The sequence below is a fragment of the Microtus ochrogaster genome, unplaced genomic scaffold, assembly GCF_000317375.1.
Source record: "Microtus ochrogaster isolate Prairie Vole_2 unplaced genomic scaffold, MicOch1.0 UNK12, whole genome shotgun sequence".
NCBI lineage: Eukaryota > Metazoa > Chordata > Mammalia > Rodentia > Cricetidae > Microtus > Microtus ochrogaster.
Genome location: NW_004949110.1, coordinates 7,458,789 through 7,477,050, shown reverse-complemented (window position 1 = coordinate 7,477,050; position 18,262 = coordinate 7,458,789). Strand labels below are relative to the sequence as shown.

Genomic DNA, 18,262 nt, shown 5'->3' with positions numbered 1-18,262 from the left:
TGACATCCCCAAAGGCCAGGTTGGAACAATGACCTGAGTTTCTTGGTGGAGAAGCCACAAAGCCCATGCTTCCTGGAAATCTCTGACTTGCTTCCTTTCAACTTGAGGCACTGAACGTGAAGTTTTTAGGTGGTTACTAGTCTCCCAGTAAGTAAATGTGTGAGCCCTAAATTTAGCAAGAATTTTAATAAACTCATCATGTTTCCAAACCCTTAATCCACAGAAAGGAGTTTAAATCCCAATGCCATGCCTCTCTTCGCATCTTCAAGAAAGCTGGCAGGGTAATTTAGGCCTCGTTATTAAAACAGCAGGAAGTCGACTTCTTTCTGTTCGCTTAAGAAAAAAAAAAATGAATCAATTTATAAACCAGCATCTAAGACCCTTTCCAGATCAACAAGAATTTGTTTACAGGGAGGATGTGCAGAGACATTTGGGAAGCTTGTGACCCAGCAGTGAGGTCCCTAGATGGGCCCCTGGGCTGCACTGCCTCTTTCAAGGCTTGTAATCAGCCAAGGAGCAGATGGAATCATTTCAGATGAAGCAACAGAGGCTGTGAAATGACAGCGGCTTTGCTAAAGCCACGTGTCTGCATTTGGAGAAGCTGAGATTCAAGTCCAAATTTCTCTAGTCTTCTACATAAGAATGGTCCCAACGTCTCATGAAGCCACAGCTGAAAAGTCATGTGACTTCCCCAGTGCCACACAAGTCTTTTGCAAAATCTCCCTCACTGAGCCTGGGGATTTGCCAGAAGTGAGAACCACGGCCATTTTCACAGACTCAGTTTTGATCATGGGTGTGCATGAAACCCAAGAACGGAGGATTATCGCTGCCGCTTCCCTCATGCGTGTCTTATCAATCCAGAGACCATGAATTTACCAACTGCCTCAAAGTCAGGCTGAAGCCAACCACACTGTTTGGTCCTTTTCCAATGACAGGATTGTCCCTTTAAGAAACCAGTGCAAGCCGGGCAGTGGTGGTGCACGCCTTTAATCCCAGCACTCAGGTAGCAGAGGCAGGCAGATCTCTGTGAGTTTAAGGCCAGCCTGATCTACAAGAGCTAGTTCCAGGACAGGCACCAAAGTTACAGAGAAACCCTGTCTCGAAAAACCAAAAAAAAAAAATAAATAAATAAATAAATAAAAAAGAAGAAGAAGAAAAAAAGGAAGAAAGAAAGAAAAAAAGAAACCAATGCAAATAGGTCTTAAAATCTCAGGCTCAGCAGGGAACTTCTGCAAAAAGAGTTGTGTGGTCCTGGGCAAGTCACACCAATTTTCAGCTGTCAGCCTCCTCATTTGTGCAATTAAGGCAATAACATCCCCACGCTGGGTCCCAGGGAGGATTAAATAAAAGTGCCGATGTAGAAGTGCTTGGAGGATGAACTGACCGATAATCACTTCCTGGCATATTATTTAATAAGTGGTAACTTAACAGTAATGTATCTTTCAAAAAAAATGCCCCTGTGTTTGATGGTGCAAAACCCTGTTTTCAATTCCCTCTCCCTAAACTCTGAGTAGTTGTTGCGAATCTATGGAAACCACTCAGCTTTTGGACGTGCAGATAATTTCCTTGAAGTTACATAGCAGATGGGGTTGATACCAGGAAGGCTGGACCGAGGGGCCTACTTTTAAACACTGTGCTCTCTCACCTGCCAGACAAAGAGGAGGATTGGACATGCCCTGTGGCAAAGGCTGGATGTGATGACGTCCTTTTGTCTCTCTCAAGCTCTCCTCAGCTTCTTCTTGCAGGAGTTGGAGATGTTTGTGTAAGCTCCCTACTCTCTCACGTTGGCTTGGAAAGCATCATTGATTTCTTTTACTGAATAGGGGCAATTTTGCCTGTTCCTCATAATCCTCAAAAACAAGCCTTGTGAGGTCCCCAAAGCAACTGGCAATGTGCTACATTTAAAGCTCTTTTGTACCTGACTTCCATACTGGCCAGAAGAGGGTCTAGCCCTCCGAACCAAGGGGCTGTCCAGAGGCTGCTGAGCCAGCCTTCATCTGGCTTTATGTCACAATTTAGTTTCTGCTCTATTTGCTCTCTTTTTTTGTGATATCTGAGATGGGATTTCTCATCCATTCTGATCTCTAAATTAGAAAGATGGCCTCAAAGCTGATGGGATAAATGGAGTGAGCTCTGTGACCAAAGTCTGTGCAGAGGAGGACTTTTACACTTGAAGACCCTCAGTTCATGCGGCTGGACTCACACTAAAGTCTCTTTCACAAAACCATTTGCAACTCACTAAGAGAATACTAGGGAGTGGGAGGGAAGAAAGCAGGCTGGTGATGGAAAATTGTATTCTGTCAATCATGCTTTAAATAAACACTGATTGGCCATTAGCCAGGCGGGAAGTATAGGCAGGAAAACCAGACAGGAAGTAGAGGTGGGGAATTGAGAACAGGAGTATTCTGGGAAGAAGGAAGCCCATCCCTCCCCAGTCCTGCACAGATCACAGAAGAAGCAAGGTGTGACCTGCCCCACTGAGAAAGGTACTGAGCCATGTAGCTAACATTGATAAGAATAATGGGTTAATATAAGCTACAAGAGCTAATAAGAAGCCTGAGCTAATGGGCCAATCAGTTTTATAACTTATGGAGATCTCTGTGTAATTTTCCCTGGTACTAAACTGCTAGGGGACCGAGTGGGAGAGAAACCCCAATGAGCCCAGCCCTCATGTTACAGCAGGCCGTCTCCTTGATGCTATGTCCTATTTGGAGGGAAACAGATTCTCCATTGTCAGCTATGGACCAAATGCTTTCCCAAAAGCAGAAAAGCAAATGTGTTCTGTGCTGCTATGGTGAGGGATGGGTCTAAAGGACTGAAGACGGGGCAGATGGGGCAGCAATAGGGATTTGTAGATGGGTTTTGGGCTCTGGCTGGGGCTCAAGATGGGCTGCCATTGCGGCAGTGAGGTCTCCAGCCTTCTCCAGACCCTCCTGGCAAATATTTTCTGTGGAAGGAGCTAGCTGTGGAGAATTCAAGAGTAACCATCACAACCCTGCTCTTAAGGAATTCACAGTTACTGAGGACGACAAGCCACAGGTGGATAGTTTCAGTGTGCTGTCTTTGGAGATTCTGAGCACTTTCCTCTGCCAGATGAAAGTATCTGGACCAGGGGCCTGCAACATGGTTCAGTCACCTCCCAAACTCGGGGCCTAATACTTCATGAGAATGTGAAGAAGCATGATATAGGTGTCTACCTAGATAAGAGATCTCAGAAGGATGCATGGAGGATGTGGCAGAAAGGAAGGGGATACTGTGTAGAGTAAACAGCATGATCTAACACAGCTGCAGAAATCTTTCTGTCTCTGGGATACATTACTAGCTAGTTGTGGATGGCTTCTTAGAATTCCATGATTCTCAGACAAAAGCTTCCCTTTCCTTTGTTCTATGGTTTGTTCTTGGGATGGACTGGGGACTTGTACCCCAGTTGGGGTGCAGAGGTCTTTGTGGGTATAATAGGATGGTTTTGTCTCCACTCCTGGAGGCTGCGATTGGGTATATTTTCCCTTGTGGGTTTAGATCTACTCACCAGACCAACCTCCCATTGTCAGTTCCCTGGTGTTGACCCTCAGAACGGTGATGTGCAACTTCCACTCGCGATGTGACTTAATAATCTCTGTCGAAGACAGCCGATTCACATGGGAGCCCTGAACTAAACCTGTGTTACATGGTTATCTAGAACATGTTAGGGCTCTGCTAGGAACAGGCATTCCTCACCCGGCACTGGGAAACCTCAATCAGAACCCCATTATATGCAAAAATACATTGTAACACTTGACCCTAGCTCCAGCTCTGTAAACTTGTATTAAAGTCTCTGCTGTGCTGATGAGGTGGTACCTCAGCTTGGAAGCCTTTAGAACCTGCTCAGCAACTCCCAGTCAAACCAAGATCCTTGCTGCCACTACTCCAAGTAGAGCACAGCAGGCCTTAGCATTCAGGCCTCAAGTTCATCTGCGGACATGAGATCTAAAGGCGCTTTGCCTCCCTTTTCCTGAAGGCGGCACAGCCTTATTCATCACCTCCCTCTCCTTCACTCCTGACTCCTTCACTGTTGCATAATGTGGCATGATGTGGCATGTAGAAACACCAAGCAAATGGCTCATCAGTAAAGGAAGCCACCTGGCTGGTCCCTAAGGCCAGCTTTCTCTATGTATCATCTCTTCGATGGATGCCAGGGCCCCACTAGGGACTAATGTGCCTGGTGGCTGCACACTGACATAAAGCCCCACAAATACAGATGGCATCAGACATTTCACACGTTTCCATTTCTAGTTGGCAAAAGGACACCATTAATGATGTTCTACAGGACCAGGACTTGGGACTTGTCACCTCATGGCACCCGTGGTTTTCATCCTGCACTGTCTCCACTCACCCAGCAGCTTTTGAGTACAGTGGAGAGCGGTGAGACGCCGCTCAGAGGTACCCTTGCATTATGGAACTCTGACTACCACCAGGGACCATGCATTATCAGTCTCTGGAAGCTTGCTTTGTCCTGGATCCCTGGCTCTGGCTTTCGATTGCTGCTATTATGTGTCAATCAATTCCCCCTTGAACCCACTCAGTGTTTATTCTCGGTGATTGCTCTGTTCTTCTGTGCTGCCGTTTTGATTGTGACTCTTGCTTCTCTTCAATGCTTTATCACCTCCCAATTATTTTCCCACTGAAAAGCTTTGACGACAGAGCGATCACCCAGACTTGAGTCTCACAGTTCTGAATGTTTGAGGTTCCCTCCACTCTCCCCTGTAACCTTGTGTAAGCCTTGGAGGACCGTGCTTCCTTTTATTTGGAAATAAAACATGTATGCTCCTAATAAACATCGAATGTGATAAAATGGCGAAGACCGGGTAAGACGCAGCTTTCTAAATGTCTCCAGTAAGTCACATAAAAGAGAAAAAAAGAGAGCGCAGGCCTCAGCCCACCCACACCATCGGTCCCACTTTCCGTCTCTGTCAGACCCTCCTCCCACCATTGCACAGTGACACACAAGCTCCAAGTGCTCCCCATTCACTTCCACCAGCAAATGCCAGGCATCTTCAAGGTGAAGTGACTTAGTCTCCTTGAAATACTTGGATGAGATGTGCGCATGCTTTTCTTTCTGCCTTTTCCGTGCACCACTGATGGTTTTTAATTCTGTGCCTCATTCTGTTCTCCCCACAATACATTGTGAACTGAGAAGCAGGTAGATGACCAAGGTGCATACATAGATGTACTCCATAGTCTTCTGCGGCTCTGAGCAGCTGGAAACAGCCTTCTGGTTCACCTGCTGTTTCCTTAGGGCGGAGTGAGATCTTTAATGCGGCAAATGTAAAATTTCCATTATCCTCAGACTGTTGGCTAATCTATTTGTTGAAACAAATGATTTATTGGAACAAATTCATCTTTTCAAAACAAGTGGCCTAGCAGGACTGACTGTAACTGATTTAATCTTCTTGTTTATTTCAGACTGGACCAAACGGATTGAGTACCAGCCTGGCTCGGGGAGTGTGCCCTTGTTCCCCAGCATCCACCTGGAGACGTGCGATGGCGCCGTGTCTTCTCTCCAGGTCACCGCCGAACTGCAGACTAATTACATCGGCAAGGGCTGCGACCGGGAGACCTACTCCGAGAAATCCCTTCAGAAATTATGCGGTAGGCTCTCCTTTGGAGAATTTGTTCAATTAATAGCTTTCCAGTGATACATGCAAATGAAGTTTATCTAATTAGACCGAGGAGGGAAAGAAAAACCCAGCCTTCCCAACCTGCATCAGCCCTCCTGGAGGGATATTTGCTTAGGGCAGAAGGGTCAGAAAATTCAGCTTTTGGCCTCAAGCACAACTGATTCAGAGTCAGCTTGCCAGTCGTTTGGCTTTAGGCATATAGCATGACAGAGCTTCTGGAAATTCTGCACTGGTAAGATGTGGATTAAACAACAAAATTCAGTTAAAAGTTTCTGACACAGAACCAAGTGACACTCAAGGTCCTTCTGCCATGCCAGGTTCTCGAGAGCTTCTTGCTTTCAAGACCATTATAAAAAGAGGAACCAGACACCTGCAAAAACACTTGGCTCATCTCCACCAAGCAGCTACATAATTTCCAAGGCCTGATGCAAATGGAATGATTAAGGGCTTTAATATAGAAACAGCAAAACACTCAGCCAAGTGTCTGCGGCTAAGCGGCTGCTCAGGGTGCAGGCCTGTGAGGCTGTGCCTGGCCGTCCACAGCTGAGCAGCTTCAGGTAGGGTGGGGGTGGATGCAGAAAGATAATCACACATGTGTGGAGTGATTAATTAAAACCCAGAGACAGAAATTGGAGTTCAACCTGAAGGTCAGAAAAGCAAAGCAACCAGCCACTGGCTTTTACCTCTACCTCAGTCAGAAATGGACACCACCACCACCTGATCTGTAAAGCAGACCAGTGGGATTGTTTCACTCTCTGATCTTCAGACGAGCTTTATTTATTAAAACACCAATAAATTATCACTACACACATGGAGGAGAAAGGGAGACAGGGAAGCAATTGTTAATGGAGAGGGAGAGTGGGCTTCTAGAAAGGAGGAAGGCCAGGAAGTATTGATAGGAAATTGGGCTGCTAAGAGGATGCCATGGAGGTGTGGCTTAGACCAAGCCTGCATTTACTGCACGCCCATGGTGTGCATCCCGTGATTCTCAGCCTATGATGCTTCACTTGGCTTTCACATGCCTACTGTAAGGAGAATATATTCACTCAGCTCTAAAGACGGAAACTTGGAGACTCAAAGTATGTAAACTGTCGAAGCTGACATAGATAGAAAGTATGAGAGATATAGTTTGAGAGCAGATCTATCTGAACGGCAGGGTCATTAGTCAAGCATTTACTGTGGCCAGCCTGGTCCCTAGAGCTGAACAGCCACTCTCCGGCGAGTCTGTGAAGGAGAAATGAAATATCCATGAGGTGGAGCCAGTCTACCGGCTCCGTAAACTGGTTGCTGCTGTGTCGATGGAGCTCTTCATCTCACTTGGACACACAGCATGTCTGCGTCGTTCTCTGCAAGGATATCCAAGGACTCGCCACCCTCCAGTCTCACTGTGGGGAGCTGAGGCAAAGTCTCCTTCCCACCGTGGGCTGCATTTGGCAGTAACCACACCTTTCCAAAAGGAAAGTGAGGCCCCTCTGCATACAGTTGAGTGTGTTGCCTCCATGAGGGCCTCCACCACTATCTTTAGGAAATCTTTTTCACTCTTTATTCTTGCCCAAAGAATCAAGTGAATATTTTAGAACCAAGATAAGCCTGGTTAGTCAGCATATTCTGTTCATCATACCACCAGGCTTTTGGGGAAGGTCTGTGGGCAGGCTTGCCCCTCTGAAACATTTGTAGGTTGGGGAAAATAGTGCTTTAAACAACCATTTCAAAAGTGTGTATGTAGGCATTTGCGATATTCACACAAGTCTTCCATCCTTCCCTTTTCTCCACTTAGTTCACAGAAGCCATGCAACCTGACATCTTACTTGGAAGGAATATCCTTTGCATTCTCTGTGCACCTGAGGTGTCAGTGAACTTGACCCCACATGGCCACCATAGGTTACAGTCATTTCCCAAACTGCTCTGGGTTAGAAGGAAATGATGAATCGGCTTGTTAAAGATCGAGGGCCCAAGGGCACACGCTTGTGACTTGATTTTGAATGTTCCTGGGGAGAGGTGGGAGATAGAGAGGGTGTGGAGAGTGTTTTGAGGGGGAAAGGAGCAGAGCTAAACTCCGTGTGCTGCGCTATTGTCTTACTCCATCTGGACCGTTAGCCTCCTTAGGCTAACACAGCAGGGGAGACAGTTTCTCCACGTGTGCTTCCTCTGACCTGAGAGCTGGCCTTTGGATGAGACAAGGCTGTTTCTCTCAAGCCACTTCCCCAGTAGCACTGCCTACCACTCTTAAGGGATTCCCTGCCCAGTAACCATGGTAGCCAGTTGAGTCATGCCTCAGGTCAGAAGTCTTAATTCTGATTGGCCTAGAGTACAGCAAAACAAGGCAGAAGCAAAGAGTAGAACATCAGAAGTCAGGCCCTCTGGGATCTAAGGAAAAGGTAGGAGCTGGGTCATGCCCCACACAGAGGCTGGATGGAACTGTCTGACTCTTGTGGGTTAGCGTGGTTGCTGCTGACGGACATCTGTGTTTTCAGTAGATGGGAGAAAGGCTGCTTGCTGGGTTCCTGACACTTTAAACCCCAGCCTTCACGCACTTTTCATCCTACAAATCTTTATGGGCTTTGGAGAGAGCAGTTGGGACGTTATTACCATAGTCTAAGCAACAGAACCAGAGAAGTGGCAGCAGAGATAAATTTAGGATAACAAAGAAGCAAAATCAGCAAGATTCTGATGAGTGGTTAGCTGTTGGAAGGAAGAGAGAATGGATCTAAGGCACTAGCCTCAGTATCTAAGTGGGTGACAGGGGCCACACCCGAAGCCAGAAACCCCAGAGCAAGGGGACATTTATGGGACAGTGCTGGCATTCGCCCGTGGAACCCCACATTCCAGTCTCTCTCAGTTCTCCTGACGCTCCACTTCCCGCTTTGTCCTTCCCTTGTTTCTTCTCATTCCCAGGTCTTTGCTCTTCTCTCTCAAGCCCGTCCCTTCAGGCACTAGTCACCAGTTCCCTCGCCCAGTACTAAGTTGCTTCTGTAGGAGCTGGGGCTCTGCAGCGTCCTCTGTGTTAGTGTGGTTGGACGGTGACCCAGCCAGGCTGGCTGCCCAAGAGGTGCAGTGAGTGAATCCCTATTCAGGGAAAGAGGGTGGTAGCTGATGCTTGCTGACGTCCAAAGGCACCTGATGCCGCAGCCCTTGAGATGGACCTGTAGAAACACTGCATGACAAGCATTTGTTTCTTGAAATTTAGCCATGGGTGATGCTTCCATTCTGCCTTGAAACAGCAGAGCGCTGCTCCCGGAACCTCTGTCTCCTCCAGATTGTGGGCCAGATACAGCCTAAGCTGATTCCCATCTTCCAGGCTCCACATGAAGCCAGGGTTCTTAGCAGAGGTGGTCAACTTTCCCAACTTCAGGAATTCAAATGAAGGTCCTGTCTCGGGACAGTCTTTCCAGATGTGAAATGTCACAGCACAGCATTGAGGATGGCATGCAAGAAGCAGCCCTCAGGGAAAGCTCTCAGCCAAATCAAATCTGGCATTAACAATGGCCCAAGCAAAGGTTCCCTGCTGTGACCCTATGTCACTACATATTATATGAAATAGAAAGTACTTGGTGATGCATATGAGGCTGTTCCTCGGAGGATCAAGGGCTCCTGGCAGCTGGCCGCCACTTCCTGAACACAATGCCACAGGCGGCTGTTTTATTTGTAAGTCGAGAGTTCCCAGGTCAGGTCCTATTGAAGGAAAGGCCACAGAGTATGAGCATGCTATTAAAATCCAGAGCTCCCAAAGCCGGTGCAGGGTGGGATAGCCCAACCCTATGTTCTCTAGATTCATATACTGGTCAGCCAGGGGATTCATTCAGACATGGAATACTTCAATAAATGTTTTTGTTTTGTCTAAATGCTGTGTGACCCTTAAAGTAATATAGAACCATCTAGAACATAAATACCTAATAATTCTGTTTCTTAGGAAGGCAGACATGTTGAAAGGAACTGCAGAACAGCATTGAGGAAGGAAGAGAGTCCATGGTTTTCTGTGATAGGTTGCAGCTCAGCAGAGCTTGTCCAAAGAATCGCCATCAGAGGCTCTGATGCCCTCAGCATCCCACACATCTAGGAAGCCATCATGGCTGGTGTTTCCTGGGTGAGAGTAGCAGCCCCTTTGTCTTTCCAAAGCTTTATCTCATAGCGCTTTGCTTCATTAGGTTGAGGGTCAGATTAATTTTCTAATCTATAGGAAATCAGCACAGGGCTGTACACACTGATTTATCATGATGGCGTGGGCAGTGGTCTCTCTCTGAATATGATTATTCCTTGGAGACCACTCAAGCAACTGCCATACCACTGTCTTTCATTGAGAGAAGGCTTTTCCCTACAGTGGCCTTTTCCAAGATAGCCAGAAACTAAACAGGTGTCCATGACTTGACCCCAAGAATCTGGCTACCTACCTGTTAACCGAAGCCCAACTTGTTCCACCTGGAAATCCAAGTTTCTATTCTCAAGGCCTTCAGACCTCAGGCATGTAGATGGCAAAATAGAAAACACAGTTACCTACATCATTTGCACCTGTGAATTATCAGTACAGATGCTCAGCCAGGTTATGCTGCAGCAGCAAATGACCTCACAATCTCATTGGCTCAAAATAACAGAGGTTTATCATTCCTACCCCGGCGTTCTTCTTGGATGGGGTAAGATCCCAGCTAATAGAGTAGCCTCTATCTAGAACACTGTTCATCCCTGGAAAGATGAACAAGATTCATGTGAATTGTGGACTATCATTTAATTTTTTTTTTTTATTTTCAAGACAGGGTTTCTCTGTAGCTTTTTGGTTCCTGTCCTGGAACTAGCTCTTGTAGACCAGGCTGGCCTCGAACTTACAGGGATCCACCTGCCTCTGCCTCCCGAGTGCTGGGATTAAAGGCGTGCACCACCACCGCCCGGCTGGACTATCATTTAATACTTCTTTTTTGCTATGATACATCACTTGGGTTCTCATTTCTCCGAACATGTGGTTGAGTTGACATTATGGGTCAGAGCAGTATGTCATGCACGCACACATTCTTCTATCTCCCAGGTCCAATGGTACACCAGGCACTTGAAGAGGGCCTTCCTAGCTAGGTTCTATCAAGAACCTTTACCCTGAACTGTTCTACACACTTAACTGTTCCTCCAAGAAAGTAAAAGGTTTACTGAGTCACTAATGGTGAAGCCATTTCCATGTGGTTAAAGGTTGTGCCTTCATGGCATTGCCTGGCATAACTTAGATGCTGAATACACATTTATTGAGATGATAGGGAGTGATGCCGATGCCATGCCTCTGTTTGCTGCTCAGCACCCGTCTTTCTGAGAATACTATAGAGTGAGCCTTGATCTTAGATGGAACAGTTCCTCGTTCAAGACCCTCCCACTTCACCCCTTCTATGCCCTGTAGTGGACTCTGACGGCCCCGTGCCCATCACTCTTGCCACAGCCCCACTTTGAAATGCTAGAGGACACTGCCTGTCCATACTCATTCAGGCCATGCACAGCAGAATACAGACCTAAGCAACCACACCTCTACATCCCAATTTACCTCCGTCATTGGCCTGTACCCGTAAGTCTCCCCCATCCTGTCCTGTCTCTATTTGCTGCTCAGAGCAGTGATTCTACCCTGGTAGAGCCCAGGGAAGCAGAGCTCGTCACTGGTTTGGAGCCCCTAGCGCTGAGACTACAGCTGTAATTCACCAGAAGAACACGAATCCTTTACCTTTAGTGGCTCCAGGAATTGTCACTGAGGATTCCAAAGGAGCAACGTAAGCATACTGGGATGTGCAGTTGCTGCCACACCGTGACTGCAAGTGGCGTGCCTTGTTTTCCCACAGCTTTCCTGTAGAATTCTTTGTGAGGGAGAGGTGAAAGAACTTTGGGTGGAAACGAAGCTTCTTTAGTTTGTTTAAGCATACCAAGACCTACATTCAATCTGTTAAGTCCGTGGACGTCTGCACCATCTGGCTAAATGTGTCATGTTCTCCGACAGGCAACATCTGTGGACAGAAAAGGGAGACTGCCATTCCCCTACACAGGAAGACACTGGAGCCCTGCTTAGGTGGCCTCAGTGTGCTCCCCTGGGAACAGACGCCTATACGGAGAAGGGGCACCTCTTGGGACTGGGGTGATCATCTCAGCTGGCTAGTCATTAGACAGTAGGCTGTGTCAGGCTCATATCATCCGCATGTCACAGCTGCACCTGTCTCTAGCTAGTCATGTGATAGGGTGACCCTGGTCTAGTCACTTCCTCCATGGACTCCAGTTTCCACGTTTGCTGACTCCACAAAAAGTGTGTATAGAAGTTTGTTCCAGTTGAGTGAGGAGATTTAGAAGGAACCTGGGCTCTGGGCTCCCTCAATCTGGGACCTCTTACCTAACAGCATCCCTAGAAAATGCCTGTGTGAATCATGACATCAAGTTTGCCCGTACCTTTCACAGAGAATTGTCAATGGAGAGGCTGCATCCCCCACCTTCTCAAGGATGGCCCTGCTAAAGGCCCTTTCAGGATGAACTTAATGCAGTCTAAGTAGAGTATCTATACTCAAAGGAATCATATTTTCCCATCTAGTATAGTCTTCCACTCCAAGCCAATGAATATGTACCTGATGGTCCATTCCAAACCCAAAGGGAAGTCTGGCTAAAATGTACAATATAATGAAGTATATTGGTTTCCAATGTGGCACCTTCCTGAGGAGTCTCCAGGGTAGGAGACTTTCCATGACAGCTGGCCTTGAAACCCAAACCCTGGATAAGATGACTTTCTGCTCTGCAGAGGTCAAAAGGCCAATGACCCAACAGACCTCAGATAGTGCACACTTCCCACCACCCATCAGCATCTTCTGCAGGAGGCAGTTGCTCTCACCTTCATACCACCAACACAATGTTTACAATGACTGCTGAGTGCCTTGCCAGGAGATGCCCCCCCCTCCCCGCACAGCCCTGGCAAAGCTTGCATTCCCTAACTAATCAAACCTGAACATAGCAGGAGGCTCTTAACCCCTCCCTCATCTTACCTGAGCAACTGAGCCCTCTTTCTATAAAACAGAGGCTGCTGCTCCATAGAGTGAGTTGGGGCCCAAGGGTCCTCCGAGAACAGTCAGCTCTTCCCTCTCCCTAACCTTCCACAATGCTGTGCTGTGGTGGGTCCTGTATAATCTTGCTGGTTTAAAATAAACCCTCCTGCTCTAGCCTGGCAAAAACCCACAGTAATGGTGTTGATAAAATTGTAGCTCACACTGAGAGAGCACTCATTGTGTGTTAAGCATTTAGCTGCAAGCTTGAATGCATAATCCTATTCGGTCCCCACCTACACCGTGGAAGGTAACATAGTCAGGGAGATTAAGGGACATGTTTCCAGTCACAAAGCTGCCAAGTCAAGCTGCCAGGTGTCAAATCCAAGTGTTCAATTGAGTGCTGAAGCCCTCAGAGCCCCTGGTCTCAAGCACCGTACCATTTGGCTTCAACCAATGGTTGTAGAAAAATGTAGAGTGTACAAAGTGAGTTACCACCTTCTCTTGAGATGAGAACCCGGAATTTTCCCCAATCATAATCCCGACCATACTATGTTGTCTCTTAGAGTCTCCATGGTAATAAGTATCCAATTCACCTTCATGTGGACAGACCTTAGCACGGATCAAGGCATGGGGTTAATGCTCAACAAATGACTGACAGGTTAATTGATTGATAGGTGCCTGAATCCATTCACCCAAATTAAGCCCTGGCTGTCTGCAGGAAATCGAGCTAATACAAGCCCCGTGGTTCTCTGACACTTCAGGCTATTCTCACGCTTTTCCTTGTACAATAGTTGATTATACCTGCCTGGACATATGTACCACTTTCCTCTGCAAGTTACCAACATGTACCTAAGCTTCTGGTCTAGAAGCAAGTCAGAGGCTGGAATGATACTGGGCTCTTTTCTGAGCCACCTAGATCAGGAACGAGCCCAGACCTCATTCAGTACACTAGCTGCATTCTGACAAGGAAGCAGAAATCAGAAGGCAAGGACACTCCCACCTGCAGGAAGGACCCATGGTGCTTTTATCTCTTCCCTTTGCAGGAGCATCCTCGGGCATCATCGACCTTTTGCCATCCCCTAGCGCGGCTACCAACTGGACTGCGGGACTGCTGGTGGACAGCAGTGAGATGATCTTCAAGTTTGATGGCAGGCAGGGTGCCAAGATCCCCGATGGGATTGTGCCCAAGAACCTGACAGACCAGTTCACCATCACTATGTGGATGAAACATGGCCCAAGCCCTGGCGTGAGAGCCGAGAAGGAAACCATCCTCTGTAACTCGGATAAAACTGGTGAGTCTCTAACCTGCTGTATCCCCAATGGCTGGACAGACGGAACTGTGGTGGGTGTGCTAAGATAGAAGCACAATAGCGAGCTTGGGAATGCATTCTATGCTCTGGTTTTCCAACTGCTGATTTTCTAGGATTTGGGTAAAGCAGGGTTAGGGAAGAGTGCAAAGAAAAGGTGTAAACAGGGAATGCAGCAGTTTGGATCAATAATCTTTAAACTGAGTTCCTCAGAACTTCCCTGTCTATGGAAGCACCTTAGGGCTCCTGGGGCAGGGTGGTGGTGAGGAGGACTTCATCATCCCTCCTGCAACAAAGAAACTACACATTTACTATATCATACAAGTGTTCTCAAAAGCCCTTGTTTGAATAAAAGGATCCTGTCAACTCAAAGCAGTAGTTTGAAAGTGAACAATGCTAGCTAGTAGGTGCTGAACATCTCTTTCACGCTAGTCCAGCACAAGGTAGCTCTGGGGATTGACCACAACCCATCACTTACAGATGCCTCATCTTATAATAGTATCATCTCCCTCATGAGCTATTTATACCGATTAAGTAATTTAAATATACACCAAGCTCTCATAACATTGCTAGTCACTTAGAATGTATGGTTGGTATCAACTACTTCTTTTCTGAACCTTTATGAGGGAAACTTGATGAATGCATCATTGTCTCCCATCTTAAGGATAAGGAAACATTCAATGAGACGTTATCCATCTTGTCCCAGGTAGTTAGTTATACAGCCAATAAACACGGGAACCAGAATGTTAGTTTAGCTTCTGCTAAGTTCACATCCTACGGATGTGTCACTCTGCCTCCGTGTGCACATGAGCACACCACACACACGCACACACACATACACGCACACACATGCACACACATGTCTTGAGATCTTTTGCCAGGTTTTAAATTCTGCCTTTAATTATGATTCCTGTCTCTGATTTCAAATGTAACTTTTGTCGGGTAAATCAGCGTTTCTATCTGTAAGGCAGCACAGAGAGTGACTGGTAGCTCAGTACATGCTGTCAGAGAGCCCAGGTCCACAGCTCACCTAGATGGCTGTTGAAATGTGACCTTTGAGGTGTTATTAAGCTCCATAAGCCTCGGTTTCCCCATATGCCAAGTGGCGGAAATAAGTATGAATTAAACTATGAAATCATTTCATAAGATGCAGAAGTAGTGGACTATTAGTTTAGGTGATACCCTGGCACCATCATTACTATCTCTAAGGTTATTCCATTTCACGTCACTATAAGACCTCTACATTTTCCATCCATCCATAGATCCTTGTGGTCTATGCTGATGTGTTTTTTTTCCTAGATAGACACCAAGCCAGGATTGCCTGACTTTTGCCTACACATAAGATTAGTTCATGTAGGAGGAATCAGCACCAGCAATAGATTTTTCTCTGGAATCTTCATGCAGGAAAGATGTCATAGACCTGTACTAATCTTGGGGCTGGGCTTAGTGGTCTCATCCTAGCAACACCCGATGGTTGCTCTGGATATAATGGCTCTAGGTACAAAGTTCCACTGAGGCCTCAGGATGGTACAACTGATCAAGACTTAGCAGCTGCAGATATGAGTATTTTTTGAATATGTGTCAAACGCTCCCGGGAAATAGAGAAACCAAACAGTGTTTCTGCCTACACAAGGGCAAGTGAAACAGGAGAGTTAGCGTAATGAGCCAGCACAGCACCACTGTCTAAAACAGTGTATGCGTGTCTAGGAGCACTTACTGCACATCCGAGAGCCAGACTCTTACAACAGAGGCACCACAGGCTCTTGGTAGAATAAGCCAGCAAAGCTTTATGACGTGTGGGTGCCAGGGCCCCATGCTAGGTCCACAATTCGGGAACTCTACTGGGCAGCCGTGGCTGCAGTCTACAATAATACCTCCCTATTACAGAGGCTCACCAGCAGGATGCTTGGCACCTCAGGCCTGCAAGGTCCTGTGCCTCGACTCTGCCCTTGCAGGAAGCCACACCTTACAGTTAGTTAAAGGTTGGCACAGAGGGCAAAGGAGATGGAATAGTGGGAAAAGGCACTTCTCTCCAAGTCTGATGATTTGAGCTTCATGCCTGCAACGCACACCTTGGAAGGAGAGAAACAATTCCTTCAGATTGTCTCCTGACCTCCACAAATACAAGTTTGTGCTCTTGTACCCATACATGTATGCAGACCTTCACACACACACACTCACACACACACACACACACACACACACACACACACACACCATGCATCATAAATATTCATCTAAAAAAGATTGTTACAGAGAAGGCGTAAATGTTTCAGTCTGTCTTAGCTCCCTGGGAGGACAGTAATATAAATACAAAATATTACGATTTAATCAAGGCCTGATTAGGACTTTTATTTTATATTAGGAAATTTTTACAGTGGCAAGGTAATACACATTTCAGTAGAAATGGAGAAAGCACAGGAAAGTATCAAAATATACAAACCACCTAAAATCCAAACACTTGAAGAGACATTATCTGATAACAGGCTATTTCATTAAAATGTTACTTTTATCTCTATGAATAAGAATGTTCTTCCCATTTCAATTTATTTTCATAATGCACACGGGACTATTGTTTCATATATAATTATACCCAGGTCGTATCTCCATGTAATAAAGTATTTTTTTTCTTGGAGGGGTGTGTGACAGAAAGCTCACGTTGTTCCCCACAGCGGTCTTGAACTTCTGAGCCTCCTGTCTCTAAATCCCAAGTGCTAGGATTGCAGGCATGCACCACCATGCCTGACAGATAAAATCGTCTTTAAAAACTAAATTGTATGCCAGCTTAAAACTCTATCATGTGGATTTATTATACTTTATTTAATGGCTTCTTTTGTCAGCTACTTAGAGTGTCTCTCTTCAAAGGCAAGTAGAACAATGCTGTGGTGAGCATTCTAGAGCCTAACGTTCACACATTTCTATTTCCTGGCTGGAAGTTGGATGACTAAGTCAAAGAATATAAATATTGAGAAAATTATGAAACTGGCCTTCATGAACGTCAGATTGCTTTGGTGAACAAAACAAAATTTGCTACTGCTGGTCCATTATAAAATCATCTATAAATAGTTGGATGGCAGAATTGATTAGTCAGCAAAGGTTAACTGTGTGGAAGAAAGAGAGAGAAAAGGAAATTCACTATAATCATTACTGTCGATAAAGCCCTCAGTGGCCACTCTCCTCCCAGGGTTTCCCTCATTTGTTTGTTCAGTGGCGGGTAAGGAGGACAAAGCTCTGCTCGGTTCAGGTGTTCTGAGACAAGAATCCTAGCATTGTTGGTTCTGGTTATACTTAGCCCTTAAAGAGAAAGAACACCGTTGAGTATAAGAGAGTTTTATTGTCAAAGACAGCAGGCTGTATGTTTCACCTCTGATCATTACCTTCCACTTCCCAGAACTTGGTCACAGGGCCCTCACCCAGCCATGGAGAGGGTATGAGAATCAACTAACCCCACATCTGATTGCAAAGGGTTAGGTACACACACAGCAGTCCCTCTGCCACAAGGGATGCTTGAGCCTTTGCTGGCCTTTGTCTCCCATTCTCTGTGTGAGTGATGCTCTTGCCTGTGACTACTCACTGTTCCTCCCCAGCTCCTGCCCTGCTCCATACCACCTCCATGCCCCCACCTCTGCCCTGCAGCTGGGGTCCCTTCTTGCTGGGGGGATTCACCCCACTTACTTTGAGTTCAGCTGGGAACCGTGAATGCTAAGTGGCCATACACAGTGCTTGACATTTCCTACTGGGAATCCTGAAACACGGAGACCAACCGGACCTAGCAGTAGCAGAGCATCAGTCCAGGAGGGAGGACTACAGAAACCTTCCCGCCTATGAGAAAACAAGGGTGTGCCCAAAGCCCCCTAGTGACTAGAAAACTTCTCAGAAGGATTTCAAGTGTGAGAAGAGGCGGGAACATCCTCACTCCCTGCTGCCTGATGATTGGTCAGGAGATGCTCCTGAGCTTGTGTGTTGATCCAGGAGTCTGCAGCAGTGAGGCAGAGGGAAGGAGAAAGGGCCTAGGCTGAAGGATGCTCCAGCAGAGGAGGTCTGTTCTTCCGATATTTCTGGTCCACCTCTTCACCCCAGTTGATTCCAAATAAAGCTAACAAAGGCAGAAAAATATTTCTACCTTCCTTTTCCTAACAGTTAGAAGGAACACAGAAAATCTGTTATATAATCATAAAGGGGCAAAAAAGCATTTGGTAGACTACTCATAACCAAGCCCAAGGGGTTTTGCCAACCCAGAGGTTAAGAGTGGTTCCCTCCAAACTGGGCACATGTAGCAACTGCCCATCCTCCTGCCATTTTTTGGTTAGGTTCTAGA

General features: G+C 46.5%; 1 protein-coding gene across 2 annotated transcripts in view; it reads left to right on the top strand.

The window, feature by feature from the left end:
* Clstn2 (calsyntenin 2) overlaps positions 1 to 18,262 on the top strand; it is a 572,791-nt gene that overhangs the window by 465,567 nt on the left and 88,962 nt on the right. For both annotated transcript variants that reach the window (XM_026789022.1, XM_013353582.2), the window contains exons 6-7: positions 5,443 to 5,628; positions 13,681 to 13,929. In XM_026789022.1, coding sequence (XP_026644823.1) covers positions 5,443 to 5,628; positions 13,681 to 13,929 — 435 coding nt within the window. The remainder of the gene's footprint in view (positions 1 to 5,442; positions 5,629 to 13,680; positions 13,930 to 18,262) is intronic.